The sequence below is a fragment of the Enhydra lutris genome, unplaced genomic scaffold (genome assembly GCF_002288905.1).
Source record: "Enhydra lutris kenyoni isolate GAN:26980312 unplaced genomic scaffold, ASM228890v2 scaffoldscaffold2, whole genome shotgun sequence".
Taxonomy (NCBI): Eukaryota; Metazoa; Chordata; class Mammalia; order Carnivora; family Mustelidae; genus Enhydra; species Enhydra lutris.
In genome coordinates this window covers 59,383,972-59,403,173 of record NW_019154086.1, presented here as the reverse complement: position 1 = coordinate 59,403,173, position 19,202 = coordinate 59,383,972, and the positions used below count along the sequence as shown (strand labels likewise).

Sequence of the window (19,202 nt, the reverse complement as noted above, 5' to 3'; positions counted from 1 at the left end):
TAAAAACAAGAAAAGTTAAATTTCTCATAGGGTTATTAACTTACTCTTAAAGTTAGCTTGGATTTTTTAACAAAGACAACAACAACAACAAAGAACCCCTGAGGATTTTACTGCATTTGAGTCAAGACACATTCATTAAGCTTTTCCAAAACAGAACATCAGCAATGAGTAAAATTTATTTTGGAAACATTTATAATTTTTACCTTCTGATAAAAATGCTAAAATGCTAAAATTTGCAACCTTAATGTTACAGATACTCACACTTATACATTAAGATTATTTTAAGAAAAACACATCAATTTTCCCATTCTACCACATTATCTAAAGAGCAAGTTTTCTGTACCTTTTCTCTTCTTGCCCTTCAACTGACCGAAGGTGTGCCTCTGAATTCTGGCATCAGACAAGTTGATTTGGAAAGTTAACTTAGAATATTCTCAAAATGTCAATAAAATTGGACTAACTTAACTTACATGTGATATATTTATATGCTAAACTATGGTAAAGAAAAAGTAATCTTGGGAACTTTTCAAGATTTCACTTTCAGTTTGGTTTTTAAGGTGAGAACAGTATGTGTATAACTACAGTGGTTTCACAGACTTCTTTGGGATATAAACAACGGAGAAGGGAGAGAGCAGGGCCAAGGAGGTGGCAGTTAGACGATGTCTATTTCCACCTGAGTCAGCATTCCACACCTGTTGGCAACTCTACTGAGCATCATTCTTTAGACATGGAAGGCTTGGGGGGAGCGTGGGAGTAAGGGAGTTCGATCCACATAATGAGGAATAAAAAGAACAATGAGCTATCAGTCAAAGACACCTAATATGACATCACGCTCCAGGACACATGCTGTTCTCAAGCACTCATTCTTAAGAAGCAACATAACCAGAGGGTCATCTTTAAGAACCACACAAACAGTGATCTGAACACTCAACAAAAAGAGAGTATGTATCAACATTCATAATGTGATGCTTCTGACAGCTCCAAATGAACACCATTCTGCTGAGAAGTCTTCACTGTGATTTATGGACTTAGGAGTTAAGAACTAAGAAAATTTCATTGAAGTAACGACTCTGACTTATGAAACACATGAACCAAAGATAGGGAGATTTTAGTTAAGTATTTTAATTTTTTATCTAGTAAGCACTAACTAAATAGGGACAAAGAATATGTAACAATATTACATATTATCAATCAGCAAAAGCTAAAGTTCAGAAACAAAGGTAAAATTTCTTTGAGAGTATTACGTAAGTCATATGGAAAATTATTTGACCAAAACAATTCAAGGTTTATATTAATTTTTGGAAACACAGTAAAGTCCACCTAAAGCAGAAACACTGATTTTTTTTACTCCATTATTTGGCAACTTTAGATTATTTTGACAAATGCTTAAGAGTTTGCTTTACTTGTTAAATACAAAAACAAGTTTTTAAAGGGATACTAATGTAAACCAATTATAGGAAACATTTTTAGCTTAAAGAAGAAAACATACCAGAACCTGCCTCCATATATATAAAATAAGAATTTATATAGAAATCTGTTATTTGAAAACTGACAGATTAAATATAAAGTTCAGAAACAATATGCTAATTCCCCACTTCTTAATAACTGATTTTAAAAGTAGTAAAAACAACATGGATGGATCTAGGGGGTATAATGCTAAACGAAGTCAGTTAGTCTAAGAAAGACAAATACCATATGATTTCACTCATATGCAGAACTTAAGAAATAAAACAAACAAAGGAAAAAGAGACAAAAAATAATATTCTTAACTATAGAAAACAAACTGGTGGTTGCCAGAGGGGAGGTGGGTGGGGGGATGGGTAAAACAGGTGATGGGGATGAAAGCTAAAAAGGATGCACATCATGATGAGCACAATGTATAGAACTGCTGAATCACTATATTGTACACCTGAAACTAACATAACACTGCATGTTAATTATACTGGATTTTAAAAACAATTAAATAAATAAATTTTTAAAAAGGTAGTAAGCCCCTAAATTTTATAACTCCGTATCTTTATTATATTAGTTTTAACTAAAAATGTTCTAAAGTCAAGTAAAGTCAGAAGACACTGTTCTTTAACAAAAGTGACAGATTTTGAACTTCAACCTGTCTACTTAGGGGTGTCAAGGTCTGTAAAGAGTGTGCAAGAACAGCAAGTAACAAACGGGTCTCTGTGAAAGAGCTGGCTTTTATAAAAACAATGGGTCAACTAAAATTTCTTTCCTATTGAATCCTCAACATTCTCTCTTTTTAGTTGGTATAAAAAAAGTCTATACATTCTAAACAAAAGCCATTTTCTTTTAAACTAGTTTATAATCTAAACTTTTCATTAATTCTTATTACTTCTATCCTCTTTCATCACCCCATCATTCCAATTTTATTATTTAAAAAATACAGCTGCATTCATGGTATTTTCTCATTTTTGGAAACACTGATGAATTTCCTTAGTCATAAATTATAAGATCCAATCAAAATAATTTTCCAAATTATATATTTGAAATTCTTGGCATAGGTGAACAAAAATAAGATTGACTTACCAACAAGCTTCATATAAACTAATCCAAGTAATTCTGCTAGAGCTGTAATACCCAAACCTGAAATCAGAAGAGGGCCATGCACTGGGGTGCACTCTGCAAAAATAAGTGAAATTTCATGTTAGAAACCTACATGAAATAAGTGAACTTTTTATTTTTTCTAATGTTTTTAAAAGATTTTATTTATTTGACAGAGATCACAAGCAGGCAGAGAGAGAGAGACGGGGAAGCAGGCTCCCTGCTGAGCAGAGATTTCAATGTGCAGCTCAATCTCAGGACGCTGGGATCATGACCCAAGCCAAAGGCAGAGGCTTAACCCACTGAGCCACCCAGGTACCCCAATAAGTGAACTTTTAAAAAGACCCAGCAATAACAGTAATATATCAAGTTTTAAGGAGAATAATTCTTTTTCTAATTATTAAGAAACAAAAATTATCTCTATAAATTCATTATTAACTCAGTCAGTGAAATGACTCCAAATTATTGAAAAAAATTTTCATTTGCCTAACATGTACCTTATCGTACCAAGACTAATGGAAAATAGTGTGTAAAACTTAGATGTTCTAACCAACTGGAGCTTGGTCATTTAAAAAAAATTCTCCCACAAATATAGGCATAGCAGTTTGGCTGCTAGGATAATCAGCCCACAAGCCATATACAGCCAGTATTCTCATGGCAATATGGAAAACACTATATTCTCAGCGGGGGAAAAATGAGAGTTAAAAAAAGAAAAGCTTACAACACCAAATGCTGGCAAGTATGTGGAGCAACAGGAACTCTCATTCACTGCAGATGGGAATGCGAAATGGCACAGCCACTTTGGAAGACAGTTTGGTAATTTGTTACAAAACTAAATATACTCTTAACAATCCAGCAATCACACTCCTTGGTATTTACTTAAATGAAGTTGAAAAGTTATGTCCACACTGAAACATGCCCACATGTTTATAAGTAGCTTTATTCTTAATAATCAAAAAGAGAAAAGCAGCCAGGATGTCCTTCAGCAGGTGAATGGATAAAGAAGAAGAGGAAGAAGAGCGCTGTCCAAGAGAAATTCCTAGTAAGACAAACTGGGACTAGAGAAGAACGTAACCCTTACCTGAGACACAGAGGCTTAGTCCAACCACAGAAAGCACATAGCCCAGTACCTGGAGTATTAGTATGGCAATGGTGAAGGGAGACATACAAACACCTGGAGGAGAAAAGAATGGGTTGAGAGCATGTAAGAAGCAATCACACCTCCTTGCATTCTGGACAGTCAGAAATAACATCCAGTGACCAAAGACTGACTCTGGATTTCCTTGTCAGATGGTAGCTTCTTTCCCAATGATCTAAACTTCACCTTTTCACACAAGTAGTTAGTTACAGATTCATACATTCAGCAGTCTTTTATTTTCACACTGAGCTCAGCTGGATTGGTACTTTTTATCCAAAATCTTAGAACAGTGCTGCTTTTACCACGTTTGGGCATTTTACAGTATGAATGGCTATTAGGGATGACTTTGCCACATGCACATAAATTGCTCTGCTGGAGAGAACCGTTCTGCAAACAGGCCATTGTAAACATCACAACCTCTGTCTTTGTGCTAGATCTTCAATTTTGTAACAAATTAATAAATTTTAATCAAGCCAGGGATAAACTCTAAGACCAAGAGTTAAATGTACAAATAGAAAAAAACGGACTGTAATAATGACAAAAATATGTTAGTGATTGACTCCAAAAAAGCAATGAAGATTATTATCAACTATAGGTTGGATATCTGTATCATCTTTTAAAACTACAATGTTGGGACGCCTGGGTGGCTCAGTTGGTTAAGCAGCTGCCTTCAGCTCAGGTCATGATCCTGGCGTCCTGGGATCGAGTCCCACATCGGGCTCCTTGCTCGGCGGGGAGCCTGCTTCTCCCTCTGCCTCTGCCTGCCATTCTGTCTGCCTGTGCTCGCTCTCTCTCCCTCACTCTCTCACAAAAAAAAAAAAAAAAAAAAAAAAAAAAAAAAAAAAACTATTTAAAACTACAATGTTAAGATTTGCCAATAACTAAAAAAGAAATATATTTCTACTATTTTCAATTAATAGCCTTATTTTATAGAACTAATTTTTTTTAACAGAGAGGCTTAGCAAAAAAGAAAAAATATGTTGAATATCTACTTATAATTTGAAAAAGCTGAAATAAAAATATGAAGATAATCATTAAGAAATTATATAACATAATTTGATAAATCCACTGCCTAGCATCAAAGATACATGAAAATTACTTTTTACAAAATAACAGAATGCTTTGAAAACCTAAGCTAACCTTAAATTTAATCCATACAGGGAAAATGTCACTAAGAATAGCTTGGAAAATGTTTTAATAAGCCAATTTTTAATTGAGTTGTAAAAAAAAATTACAAGAACTATTTCAACTGAAGTATTTTAAAATGAAAAAGGCAGACAAAATCATGCTATAACAAATACTCACCTATTATAAACACACAGTACTGAAGTAATATTAATATCACTGTAGGAATTACAATTAAACCAAGTCCACAAGAATTCTTTGTTGAATATTCACCTGTTAATAAAAATAATATTTAAAATATTATCCTACATACTTCCTACTCTGCAGGAAGTTAAATTACTTAAACTTACTAAATGTATTAGTCCCAATACTTCTCTTACAAACTAAAAAGTTTTAAAAATATAATTCTCCCAAAACTTCACACAAAATCACTATTTTCAGATTAAGACCAAACTTAAAACATGTGAACACCAACATCTAAGTCTCAACATGTCAAAATCTTGAATTGGCTCTGCCTCTTCAACTACCTTACAGAATTCCAGGGAGAAACTCTCGAGTCACCTCTTGCCACTCCCTTCACTTTCTGGGCTCAATCTGTCCCAAAGTCAAAACAGTTGTTCTCTCAAGTTATCTTCTGAATTCATCTCTTTCCTCCCTGTGTTCTAACTGCAGAGGAAAACAGAGCTGCCAAACTTATGTGCCTAAACCTTATACCTATACTCTATTTAGCTCAAAAATGACAATGGCGGGGGGCCTGGGTGGCTCAGTGGGTTAAAGTCTCTGCCTTTGGCTCAGGTTATGATCTCAGGGTCCTGGGATCCAGCCCCACGTCGGGCTCTCTGCTCTGCGGGGAGCCTGCTTCCTCCTCTCTCTCTGCCTGCCTCTCTGCCTACTTGTGATCTCTCTCTCTATCAAATAAGTAAATAAAATATTTTTTAAAAAAATGACAATGGCTATCTTCAGTTTACATTGTGGGTCCCACTCTATCTTTGCCATCTCTCCATGTGCAACATACCCTTTCTTTCCACTCCCATTCCCATCCTCTGAACACAAGTGGTTTTGGACAGACTTCCCACATTCATTCCCACTTCCATGTCTTGGCAAATGAAGTTTGCCTCTACAGTGGGTTGAATGATGGCCCTAAAGATATGTCTACCTCCAAATCCCCAGAATCTGTGAATATTGACTTATGTGGCAAAAGAGTAATATAATATAATATAATTTGCTAATTATATAGCAAAGGATGATTAAGTTATGGATCCCGAAAGGAGTTGTTTACCCTGGTTTATCCAGGTTGGCCCTAATGCAATGACAAGTGTCTTTGTAAGACAGAGGCGGAGGGAGATTTGACAAAGACACCATGGAGGCAGAAACTGGAATTATGGCACCACAAGCCAAGGAGTTGCAGATTGCCAGCAAACACCAGAAGCTAGAAGAGACAAAAAATGGATTGTCCCCTAGAGCCTCAGGAGGGATTATGGCACTGATGACATCTTTATTTCAGATTTATGGACTCCAGAACTGTGAGAAAATTTCTACTGTTTTAGGACACTCACTTTGTGGTTATGTGTTACAGCAGCCCTAGGAAACTAACACCTCCCCGCACCCAACCCGGTCATCTCCATTAATCCTGTCTCCCTCAGATAACCGCGTTTCTTACCTGGGACAAAAAGAATGGCTCCGACGATGACAACTATAGTGAGCACTAGTCCACCAACAAATAAAAGAATGGTTTTCTCCTTCACAAGACTGGATTTATATTTAATTGCTTAAAAAGAAAACAAAGAATTACATGAACCAAATCACAAAAAGTAAAGCCACTTCTGTAACTTATAAAGTGCAGCGACAAGATGATAACTTACTATAACTGAATAATCTTTCAGGAACAACTCCTTCATATCATGTCAAGCCACCTCAAATCCTTTTCATAATAGGTCACTGTCTAAATATTGTCATGGTAGTATACATATGGAAACTGATTTTAAAGGTGATACTTTATTCTCCTACACTTTAAGGAATGAAGTTATATATATCAGGCTTTCTCAATTAAGGTATTATTAACGTTTTGGGCCAGATAACTCCTTGGGCATGAGGGGGAGGGGGGCCGTTCTGTGTATTATACAATGTTTAGTAATATCGCTGGCTTCTACTCACTATATGCCATCAACAGCGCCCCAGTGCTGTCAATCAAAAAAATCTCCAGACATTATTAAATGTTCCCTGAGGAGGAAAACTGTCTCAGGTTTACAACTGATATACATAACACTGATGAGAAATAACTGGCTATTTAATAATACTGAGAAAAAGAGAACTTTATTTCACCTTTATAAAATTAGGAAAGCATTTGGAATTCTAGATAATTTTGTTTTGAAAAAGTAGAATAAACACTGGACAAATCATACCCTCTTGATATCCTGATGGCAAAAGATGCTTAATTGTTCAATTAAAATAATTTCTTGAAAATAAACCACAAATAATAGCACTAGTCATACATGTTACTATTTCTGATGCTAGCTCCATTGTCAAGTATCTGGTACCTTCCCTGAAACAATATAATAGAGAAGCTTAAAAATATTACATTATAGTTGCCCCTCAAAATCTGAGTATAACTTTTGACTCCCTCAAAACTTCACAACTAACAGCCACTGTTGACCAGAAGCTTTACCAATAACATAAAGTAACACATATTTTGTATATGTATTAGATACTGTATTCTTATAATAAAGTAAGCTAGAGAAAGGAAAATACTCTAAATACTGTATTCTTATAATAAAGTAAGCTAGAGAAAGGAAAATGTTATTAAGAAAATCATAAAGAAGGGAAAATACATCTATAGTATTGAACCACATATAAGTGGACCCACAGAATTCAAAATCATGTTCAAGAGTTAACTGTATTCCTTTTCCTATATATTCACCTTTTAAGTTTTGTTTTAGTTAATATTAAAATTAATCTTTCACCAAGAAAGCTGATAAAAGCAACCTAAAAGCAGACTGAGTAGCAGAGTGTATGACTGAAATTCTGCTGTTTCATATACACAATATTTTCTGCACCAGTAGTCAATGAGTGTCCTGAGGGGAAGAATTTTTAACTGTTGTATTTAGCATTTAACTTGTTTCCATTAAAATGATAAATAGGTCAAAAATACTAAAAAGAATAAATAAACCCCTAAATGACCCTAAAAAAATCTACATATAAGGTATTAAAACCTCAGGTTCCACTGTAATCTATGGTTAAAGATGTTAAGGTAAGATGCAGGCACCTGGAGATTTTTTACATCTCCACCTATTTTAGGTGGCAATCATCCTTTAGATTCTAACCTCAACTTTAGTCTCTTTAGGGGGAGATGGAGGACTAAGCAATAATCCTCCCTGAAGTGGAGTAACCGAATCCACATTCATCAGAAAAGAGTGAGAATCAATTTGGCAAGTTCCCCAAGCTTTCATTTGATCCATCCGGCCTTGAAACTTATATGACTATGACTCAGTCATGTTCCTGACTTATTATATGGCACAGATTGTCACATCTTTCCTATTTTCTAAGCTCAAACACTGTCTAGGATGAAATTCCAAGTATAGGTCACAAAAGGCACAAATACGGTTAAAAAAAAAAACAAAAAACTTTCTCTAGACATAGGTCAGGCTTTCCATTTACACCTACGCATACTATTACCTAAATAGAATTTGAAAGTTCTGCAAAGGGGTTGTAAAATAGAAGCTGTGCTTCTAATGTACTTCACAATCAATAAAACAATTATGAGACTCTTCCAGGTTTAATTCAACACACAGAAAAACTACTAAAATCAAGCAGCAAAAATTCCACCTTGGAGTATAGTAGACGTTCACGCAAAAAGGCAGACATATCATTCTTAAAAATCAGATAAAATTCATATAAAATTCTGCCTTTTCAGACTTAGAAGAGCTGTAGGAGAAAAACAACGCCACAAAATAAACAACAATAGCCACAAAAATAAACCACCAGCAAATGCTACTATTGGCAGTGTTTTACCAAACGCTGGCACATAAATACACTCCATGTTGGAGGTAGCTGTTTTTGTTCATTGGTTCAACTACTATTTCTTCTCAAGGCTACCTTCCTCTTCCTTAAATTAAGCAGCCATTTCTATCAGATATATCAGTGGGGTCTAACTTATGCAACCATAGGCAATCAAAGAGTATCTTCACGTTTTCTTTAGTGAACCTTTAAAAAGAGTTTCTTCAAACTCATTTTCTTGCTTATGTAGGTCCCCCAGTAAGTGTGGAGAAGATACCATGTTGCTAAGTCAGCCGTCAATTTTTCAGTATAGCTAAAGGGTCAGAAATCTGATACAGATGCTAGAGAGGTGCCTTTTGTGACCTATACTTGGAATTTCATCCTAGACAGTGTTTAATAATCTGAAGAATCTGTTATTGGTGACTTTTTTCTAGTCCATTATTAAGTAGACCTACCCTTATTTATCAAATTTATCAAAACTTTAAGCGTAACAAAGAAAATAAATTCAAGTAATTTCCTAAACACTCAGCGTTAAGATAAAGATAATATAACATGCCCTTCACTGCTGGCTCTTATCAAACCCCCTCGCTGTTTGGCAAGACAGTCTATGTAGTTTTAAAAAACAGTATGCTTTAGGGTGCCTGGATGCTTCAGTCGACTAAGCATCAACTCTTGACTTTGGCTCAGGTCCTGAACTCAGGATCGTGAGATTAAGCCTGGCGTTGGGCTCCATGCTCAGTGTGGAGTCTGCTAAAGAGTCTCTCCCTCTCATTCTGCCCCCACCCCTGCTTGCACTCACTCTAAAAAGAATTTTTAAATAAATAAGTAGATAGTAAAAAATAAATAAATAAATAAAATCAGCAATGCTTTAAAAGATTTCTCTTCAGCCAAAAGTACTTAAATCAATATGCAAATAAAATATGAGCAATAACACTATTTACACTTTTTTAAGACTTTATTTTTTTTAGTGTAGTTTTAGGTTTCTGACAAAACGGAGAGGAAGGTACAGGGAATCTGCTACATCCCCTATCCCCACACATACATAGCTTTCCCCATTATTACCATCACTCACCAGAACGGTACATTTTCTACCAAGCATGAGCCTACACTGACACATCATAATCATCCAACATCCCTGGTTTCCCTTAGGGTTCAGCCTTCGTGTTGTATGCTCTTGGGTTTGGATAAGTGTATAAGGACACCCATGTAGCCTTTTCAGACTGACTTCTGTTAATATGTATTTAAGTCTCCTCCATGCCTTTTCATGCCTTGACAGCTCATTTCTTTTTACTGCTAACAGTCCCCTGCATGGGTGTACCGCAGTTTATTTATCCATTCACCTACTGCCCAACAGAAGAGCTGCTATAAATATCTGTGTGCAGGTTTCTGTATGGACATAAGTTTTCAACTCCATGTGGATAAACACCAAGGAGCACAATGCCAGGTCATACAGAAAGAATATGTTTAGTTTTGTAATAAGCTGCCAAACTGTCTTCCAAAGTGGCCGCACCACTCTGCATTCGCATCAGTGGTAAGTGAGACTTCCTGCTGCTCCACGTCCTCGTCAGCATTTGGTGTTGGCGGCATGTATATTTTTAACACAAACTTATAACCCTAATGCTGCCACAAAGGAATAGCAAATATGTAAGGAAACAATCATAGTTTTTACAACAAATTAGGAATTCTAAAATTTTCCCCTTTTACACCTTCTATAAAATAATTAACTATAGCAAGCTACTTCTCAGAAATAAGCTAGGTTGATTAATTCATTCGTTTTAGAAATACTTACTACACACCTACAATGTAGCAGACCACTTTATTAGCCCAAATCATACCAACTAAATCAAGGCACAAGCAGAGGATTATGTAACAATAATTCATTATGCACCTACTATGTGATAATCACTATACTAAATCCTGGCATTGAACAAAATAACCAAATCCAAATACTCCTGCCTCAAGGCCCTTACATTCGTGTGTGTGTGTGTGTGTGTGTGTGTGTGTGTGTGTGTGTGTGTGTTTTGGCAAGGAGCAGGAATGAGGATGGAATGACACTCCCTGATGTTCTTTCCCAATTCAATAAATAAAAAGTATGTGTCTAACCTAGCCTAAAAAAGCCCCTTTATGTATTTAATCTTCAAATTCATGTGAATAAAAAAATGACAGTCTGTCTACTACCTGAAGTAACAGCTAATGTTATAAATAGATACTCCATTAAGTTTTCTTGTCTCCTTGTAACTGATATAAAAGACATATAAAATAAAATGTAGGTTTGTGGGTGACAAAATCTAGTGAAATTACCAGATCAACCTGGAAATCAAATAAAATCTACCACCTTAATTTTCATGCCCTTTCATCCCTAAAGATGAGATCCAATATGCCCATATAGGTCTACACAGACCTCAGTCTATTTATACCAGATTAAGAATAAATCATAAAGGGAGATGTGTTTGATTTCATTATTATAGTGCTATTTTCTGACAACTCTAGGAGAGTAATTGTAGGATCTCTTTGGTAGCTGTTAAGTTGCAAATCAATGTTGTTTTTCAATCAGTAAATCTCATCTGATCACTTTCAAAGTGAAATTACAATTTCAAAGTTTTAAATTTAGATTTAATTTCAAATTAAATTAAATTAAGATTTAATTTATATTACTGTTTTATAAAAGTTAAAATGCTCATTAAAAAAAAACAAAACAAAACAATGAAGGCTTTGCAAATCTGGTGCTGGAGAAAAAGGAACATTAATGCTGATTACTTGCCAAAAGACAAGTAAAAGAATCTTACAATAAACTCCATACACTACCCAACTGGCTTTGATGAAACAATTGTTTAAACATGAATCATGACACATGCCTGGTCAAAGGACCCAGAAATAAAAAAAAAAGCCCAGGCACCATGCAGTAAGTACTTTGAATACAGAAGATTAAAGGAGAAGATGTCCAACACACTAACTTCCTTTTCTTGGTTCCAAATATACACTTGGTCTTGTGGATGGTGCCATCAGTTCAGAATGTATGCAGGAAGTTGGTACGTTTGCATTTGGAAAAGCCCAAAGGAATAACAACTGCATTCCTACAAGAGTACATTGCCAAGCTCTAGTTTTGTTCAGTTCCTCCTATAATAACACCAGGGCATAACAACATTTAATAACATAAGTGTGATAATTATGTGGTGAGGACCAAGGGAAAGCACTGGAAGTTCAAGATTACTGAACAGAATTCAGAGTAAACTTAATAACAAAGTCCTATTAATAGAATCCATCAACCAGGCCACAGAATGACTCTTTGTAATATTATTTATTGTGACGATATTTTACCTTCCTGGCTAGAACTTTCCTGGTGCAAGTCAGTATACATCCTCACTTCTTCAGAATGATTTTTCTAATCTACAAAGACACTCCCTGTCCTTTTACATTCTCTTTATGTGTGTTCATGATCTAATTACTTTCAGTACTTAAAAGCTAGTCCTAAAAATTGGATTCAAGGACCTAGTAGGATCTCAAGGCTGTTGTGAGAAATTTTTCCCTTGAATTTCCCAACAATGATTTCTACATGAACATACAAACCAAATGCCTCTGAGCAGTAACCAAAATCTTTGTGGAATAACCTTGAGAAAGGATTACAAAGGTTAGAAAAGGACAGGAAGGATGCCTAGAATGCATGAATTTGAAATAAATTACAGCAGTCCTCGCTCGGTCCACTTCCAGTATTTCTGAATTTCAGTTACCATGGTTTAGCTAAATAACACAGATGCCCCCAAATCACAGTACAAATTTCAGCTACCACGATGCCACAATGAATTACATGAGTACTTGCATGAGACACAAACTTCACTGCTCTCTCTTCAGTCCACAAATCACCCTGTTAATATCAGATGTGCAACATGATCAGTGACCAATCATGTCACTTCTTTCAAAGACTGCTGGTGACTACTACTCACTGAGCATCTCTTACTCAGTTCATGCGCAGACAGCAGAGCACATGTGGTGTGACCTTCAGGTCTCCCAGTAATAAATCAATGTGACATTTATGATGGATTATCAAAGGAGGAAACGGGGTCAGCAAAGATTAAAGAATGACGAGATATAAAGTAATAATTTTGGAAGTGAGATTCAAATAAAATGTAAATGACATCACAAAATAGCTGACTGTGGGAATGTCAACACACTGCCATTCAAGAGATTCTAGATATACAGTCAGAGAAACTCAGTAAAAGTGAACTTATTGGCATAAATGAGGACAGTGAGTAGGTTGTGACAAAAGGAATGCAGATGTCCCAGAAGTGGTGACTCTGGCAAAAAACTTCACTTAAAGAAATTCTTGGAGATATTGTATAACACTATAAATGCAAAGGATAAAATGTTGGAAGCTGATCCAAACCTAAAAAGGAGTATGACAATTCACTGAGGCATAAAAAAAGATGCTTGCTCTGTATTCCAAGTTATGTAACAAGAAGGAGGCAAGCACCATTCAAACTACTCTTGATGGAACACTTTAATTCTCAGTGTTTCTAATGTTTTAATTTACCATGTACTAAATAGTTTTACTTTTTTTCCCCCCATTTCCTAATAGTGTTATTACTGACAGTAAGAGGGTTTTTAATGTTTTGACCAAAATTTTAAAGGTCATGGAGCAATAGTAATTTTTTTGCATTTATTTTAGATTGCTTTGCAGAATTTCCGCTTACTCGGTCATGTTTATGGTCTCACAGTTTTGTGTAAAGACAAGTTCAAAGGAAGAAAAGTAAAATAGATATGCCTGACTCAAAGAATTTCAGAATGTTGTAGTCCCTTAAAACTATAAGAACTAGAGATCTTGGTGAGCAACATGTGAAATCACTTATCAAACATCTTAATGAGAGAAATTACCTGGGGTACTACCAAAGATTGAGGAAGAACAACCCTGGAAATCTGCCAGTAACTTAATTGTCATTGATGTGGGAAACTGTGAGTTGGTATAGTTTTAAGAACAAAAAGAAAGTGCCCAAAATGTAATACTACTGGAGATCTGTGACTTTGGTTAAGACTCAGTGTTTGGTTCTAAGTTCTCTCTGAGTTGTTTGTTAAGCATTAAGATTCTGCTTAAAAATTTGTAAGTTGAAGATAAAGGCAAAGATGTTTAGGAACATTTCCCTGTAAGAAACCTTTGTCTTCAAAACATGGTCTAGGGCTCACCAAGTCCTGCCTTGGCTTCAGGAGTTTAAAAATCTTCTTGGGCTTCAGTAGGATCAATGGCATCCTGAGATATAGTTCAAAATATATTTCTGGTAGAAAGTAACTCATTCTCCTAAAAACAAAGGCATAACCTGTTCTTTATTATACGGTTAGCCTATGGAAAGTCCAAGTTGAATCCTGAACCACCAAAAGACTGACATTAGAACTAGAACTAGAAAAGCCTCCTGTGGTCAAATACAGACCATAAATGGTAATCTGGTAACCTGAAACAGTTAAGAAGAACTAGAAATCCAGAAAGTGAAAGTCATGGGTATAAGTTACTATTAATAACTCAGGGGCTTTATGATAATTACACTCTAAAAAACACATCACCGAATGACAAGTAGAACAGAGAAGGGCTTTCCTGTTTGGTGGAATCCCAGGCCATAAACAGGAGGTCTCTTAGAAAGGGTACCCCCAAAAAGGTAGACTTAGATCCATGACTATCCTCCAAATGGGACAGAGGCCACAGAACATGCACACTTACATGTTTCCTCAACTGAAATGCGAGTGCTACAAAGCCAGGGACAATATGCATTTCACTTCCAAATCTTGAGGCTCTAAGCCCGTGCTTAACAATCACAGGCACCCTGTCAATAGATACTTGTTGAGTAAATTAAACAAAGTAAGTCTACATTCTGCTCTGTCAGTAAGTTTCATCTACTGAGAATGTGTACCCAGATAAAGGTTCGCTCTTCATGGGAAAAAAAGTTTTCAAAATAAATTCAAAATAAACTAGGGAGGTAGTACAATGTAGTGGTAAACAGCACTGGTTCAAATCCCAGTACTACCAGAGAAGAGCTGGGAGACTGTGGGCAAACTGTCAAACCTACCTCAGGTTTTTATCTACAAAACAGGAATGATAATGATGGCACCTACTCCCACTGAGTTCCTATGAGCTGTAAATGTGACTGGAGAGGTCAGTGCTACCAGCATCCATCATACAGAGCAAGGGTTCCACAATTATGTAGGTACACTTATCATTAACACCTTCCAGTGGGAGTCCAAACTGAGTCAATCAAGCATAGAGGCCCGCCTCCACCCTGCCTCCCCACATTTACTTGTTCTAAGGAGAGCTGAAATAAAAAATTCCCACCAAGATATTCTTTTGGCTTCAGAAGCATGTTCTTTAAAATATGATCAGTGGAATAAATATTAAAGAGCATTCAACCTAACACAAACTGAAAATTAAAACAAGATTTTTTTTCACTCATCAAATTATTAGCAAAGATTTTAGAATTATGTCAGGATTATGAGGTGAAAAACAGATATTCTCATCTGCAGTAACTGATACAAACTTTCAAGAAACACTTTGGCAGTATGTATCAAGAGCCTTAAAATATCTCTGCCATTTCTAGTCTTACATATCTTTAGCAGAATTATTTCCATAATATCAAAAAAATTTGGAAACATCCTTAATATCTATCAAGATGAGAGTTAAGTAAATTAGAGTATAGGCAGCTATAAAAAGATTTCTGAAAACAAGGGTGAAATTCAGGATATATATATATATATATATACACACATATATATATATATATATATATAAGTTCTATATGTCTGTTTACAGTTTTCTTTTTTAAAGAAACATAACGAAAATGCATAGGAAAAAAAATGAAAGGGAAGGAGGAAACACACTAGAATACACCAATAATTTATTTCCATGTTGGGGAACTTCAGATTTTTGTTTCTGCTCCATAATTTCTTATATTGTATAAGGGGTTCTAAAGTGATATTTATTCTTCAAGTCAGAAAAATTATAAAGCTTATTTTGTAAAAATATGGCTGATATTTTCTGGTTCAGACAATAAAAACAATGTCACTAATGATAATGCCATGGCCAGCAAACTTCAACCAATCTAAATGCAACAAATCACACTACTGTGAAATAATTTCATAATCTTAAGAAAAAGCTATTCTCTACCTCAATCATATGACATGGGCTTAAGGCCTGGGTCTGCCAATAGAGATAAAGGCTTTCTCCAACACCAGGAAAGACTGAATAGGTCTTGATGCTCTATCAGTCTTTTTTGTGATATAAAAGGCTTACCAAAATTCTAAGAAAATTTCCACAAGAAGTCTAGACACTTTTTTGAAAATAAAAGTTGTGAAATATCTTGACAGTTGTCACTGTTAGCCCTTTCTTCCCTTTCGTTTGTTTTAGACAAAAGCTGAGAACAGCTTTGAAATCACAGAGCATTTTCTAGAGTGCCACACATTGAGCAGAGCCCACAGAATATATAATCAATCTTCTCTCCTCCATTTTCATCACTTTAGATTTCTGAGTAAAAGCAAAATTCATGAAATATACAATAGGCCAATCCACTACAACATTTTACTAGCTTTCATTTTTTTAAAGGTTGCCGAATGAAATAAACGAGATCAGCAGTATTCACACCTTGCCTTGTATAAATGTTCACTGTCCTTCAATGACTGACCATTTCATTGCACGATAGGGAGATAAGGAATAAATCTTACATGTTAGAAGTTTAATTGTTTAGACTGTCACCTCAGAACTTCATCACTATAGTAAATTTCTTTTACCAAACTGGTAGGGAAATATGGTTGAGTCTTAGTATCAACCAGAATACATATTACCTTTTTACCTAGTAGTGGCAATTCCACATTGTTGATGCTAAATCTGAAATAGCAACAAGATTTACTCTGAGAAGTTTGGTCACATGATTATCACAGCAAAACATGATTAAAAACTACAATTCATCCATGGCTACTTCCTTAGGGGCTGCAGAATCATGGTAAGGATGACAAAAACATGGTTCAGATGGGGCTTCTCCTAGGATGAACATAGGCACATGGATGAGCGCAAACTAGGAAAACAAAGAGAGGGCAGTCTTAATGCTCAAAAGTACAATATCCTGCCATGACACTAATGCAGGGCCGTGACCATCTCTACCAAAACAATGTGTGTAAAGGCTCTGAAAACCCTATGTAGAGAGAGTTAAAGGTATTATTATTAGGATTTCCACTATTCGTTCTTAAAAAGTTTAAAAAAGAAAAACCTTAGGAATTAAAAGTGAACTGTAGTAAATTGTGGGGGGAAGATACACACTTCAAGAAGAATATTAAGACTATACATTATTATTTATCACATTATCACATTTCCTAATACAACTTAGATAAAATATTTCACTAATATTACCTCCCGGAAATAACATTTCCATCATTAAAACATACATGAAAAACAGAGATAAATACTTACTCACAATACCAAACTGTCCCCAAGACAGAAGTACAGCCAAAATTGGGAAAATAACAATGAGGATATTTTCATTTGGAGAAAACCATGAAACTAGGAAGAAAACAAAAATCACAATTAATATTTACTATAATCATGTTAAGTCCTGACACTGATAGTCAACAATACATTTATTGTGAAGACAGAAAACAAAAATAACTTATTAAAGCTGTGGCCTTAAAATAATTAAAATTACACAGTTTACTTATACAGCAAATTTTACTTCTGAAACAAGAAGCTCGTTTAAGTGTTTTTTTCCACATTTTCCCTAACCTATGATTTATGGAAAGAGACAATATGACACAGGAGCTGAGAACAGGGCTCTGCAGCCATACTGCCTGGCTTGAAACGTAACTCTACGTTACGAGCTTTGGAGGTTTGGACAAAGTCTTAACACCTCTCTGTTTTTTACAGATCTCAACTGTTGAACCAGTACAACATAGCACCTACCCATTGAAGGACTGTTGCAACTATTAACAAAGCTACTACGTGAAAAGGACTTAAAACGGGGGCGCCTGGGTGCTTCAGTCAGTTAAGCACCTACCTTCTGCTCAGGTTCCTGGGATCTAGGGGTCCTGGGATGGAGTCCCACCCTTGTTTCCCTGCTCAACGGGGAGTCCACTTCGCCCTCTCCCTTTGCTCCTCCCCCCCCCACTTGTGCTTTCCCTCTCACTCTATCAAATAAAAAAATAAAATCTTTGAAAAAGAGAGAGAGAAAGAAAAAAGAAAAGGGCTTAAAACAAAGCTTGGCTATGTACCAAATACTTAGTCAACCTTCACTATGATGACTGTAACGTTCGGTATTAAGGAAGTTTCTGTTAAGTGGGTCACATGTTACCTAGGCAGTAAAAACAGAGCCACAGTCTATCTGAAGGAAACTGTAACCTTAAGATTTCAAATAACTTGGGAACTTTTAAAACATTAAGATTCATCTTAACACTTAAGAACACTGATTTTATCTATGAACTTTCTTCTTTAAAAATAAAGCCAAATAAACGCGTCAAAGAAATTTCGAAGTTTGCCTGCATATGGGGGATTTGCTGTCTGAAGAGCGTTCCTCAACACTGCCCAAAGCAAGCACTGGTGTTCCTCTGCAATCGACCCTATTCATTCAAATCCTCCGGGGCTCTGCCATTCCGTATCGGCATGTGAAGAACCTGGTGGACTTTCCTACCATAAAGACATATTTCTTGTATTAACCTTATGTTCAAACCTGGTAAATGTTCCCAACATACAGAATATAACAACATTATAAATTCTGTCTTAAAGCTGTTAGCTTTTCAGAACCTAGCATTTCGCCCTGTGCATAGCAGAGACTCAACAGGCTTGCTGTTGAAGGTTCTAACAGTCATGAGGTAAGCTGGTGAGTGAATGGAGGACTGCATTTCATTTTTTCACAGATCCCTACCCAGAGAGAGATTTTTCAGATATTCTGAATCAATACCTTAATTTCAAACTGTATTACTGAGTATCTTCCTACACCAAAGAAAATCTATTATAATTTGGCCTAAAATCTAAGCAGGAAAAAATTTTTTAAATTATGCTTAGGTTTTCAAATCTAATGCCCAAAGGATTTGGTAAAAGCTCTATGATCTGAGGACTATTCCCAATCAATTTATTTTCCCTAGCCATTTTCTCTATTATTTTGTTTTGAGTTGTCTATATGAACTCCTCAAATCCTTACAATTATTGTATGAGGAATTACTAACCCCTCCTTAATGCTGAGGAAACTGAGGCACAGTGAACCAAGGATTTTTTTTAATTTTTATTTTATATTTTTATTATGTTCAATTAGCCAGTACCTCATGAGTTTTTCGTGTAGTGTTCAATGAGTCATTAATTGCATATAACATCCAGTGCTCATCACCACACGTGCTCTCCTTAATACCATCACCCAGTTACCCCACCCCCCACCTCCCT

The 19,202-nt window shown here is 35.6% G+C and overlaps 1 protein-coding gene across 5 annotated transcripts in view; it reads right to left on the bottom strand.

Annotated features, from left to right (window-relative positions):
* Positions 1-19,202, bottom strand: part of LOC111146988 (CD47 molecule) — a 45,742-nt gene that overhangs the window by 7,239 nt on the left and 19,301 nt on the right. For all 5 annotated transcript variants that reach the window (XM_022502813.1, XM_022502821.1, XM_022502838.1 and 2 more), the window contains exons 3-7: positions 17,247-17,336; positions 6,480-6,587; positions 5,000-5,092; positions 3,638-3,730; positions 2,542-2,634 (exon numbers count right to left, since the gene is read on the bottom strand). In XM_022502813.1, coding sequence (XP_022358521.1) covers positions 2,542-2,634; positions 3,638-3,730; positions 5,000-5,092; positions 6,480-6,587; positions 17,247-17,336 — 477 coding nt within the window. The remainder of the gene's footprint in view (positions 1-2,541; positions 2,635-3,637; positions 3,731-4,999; positions 5,093-6,479; positions 6,588-17,246; positions 17,337-19,202) is intronic.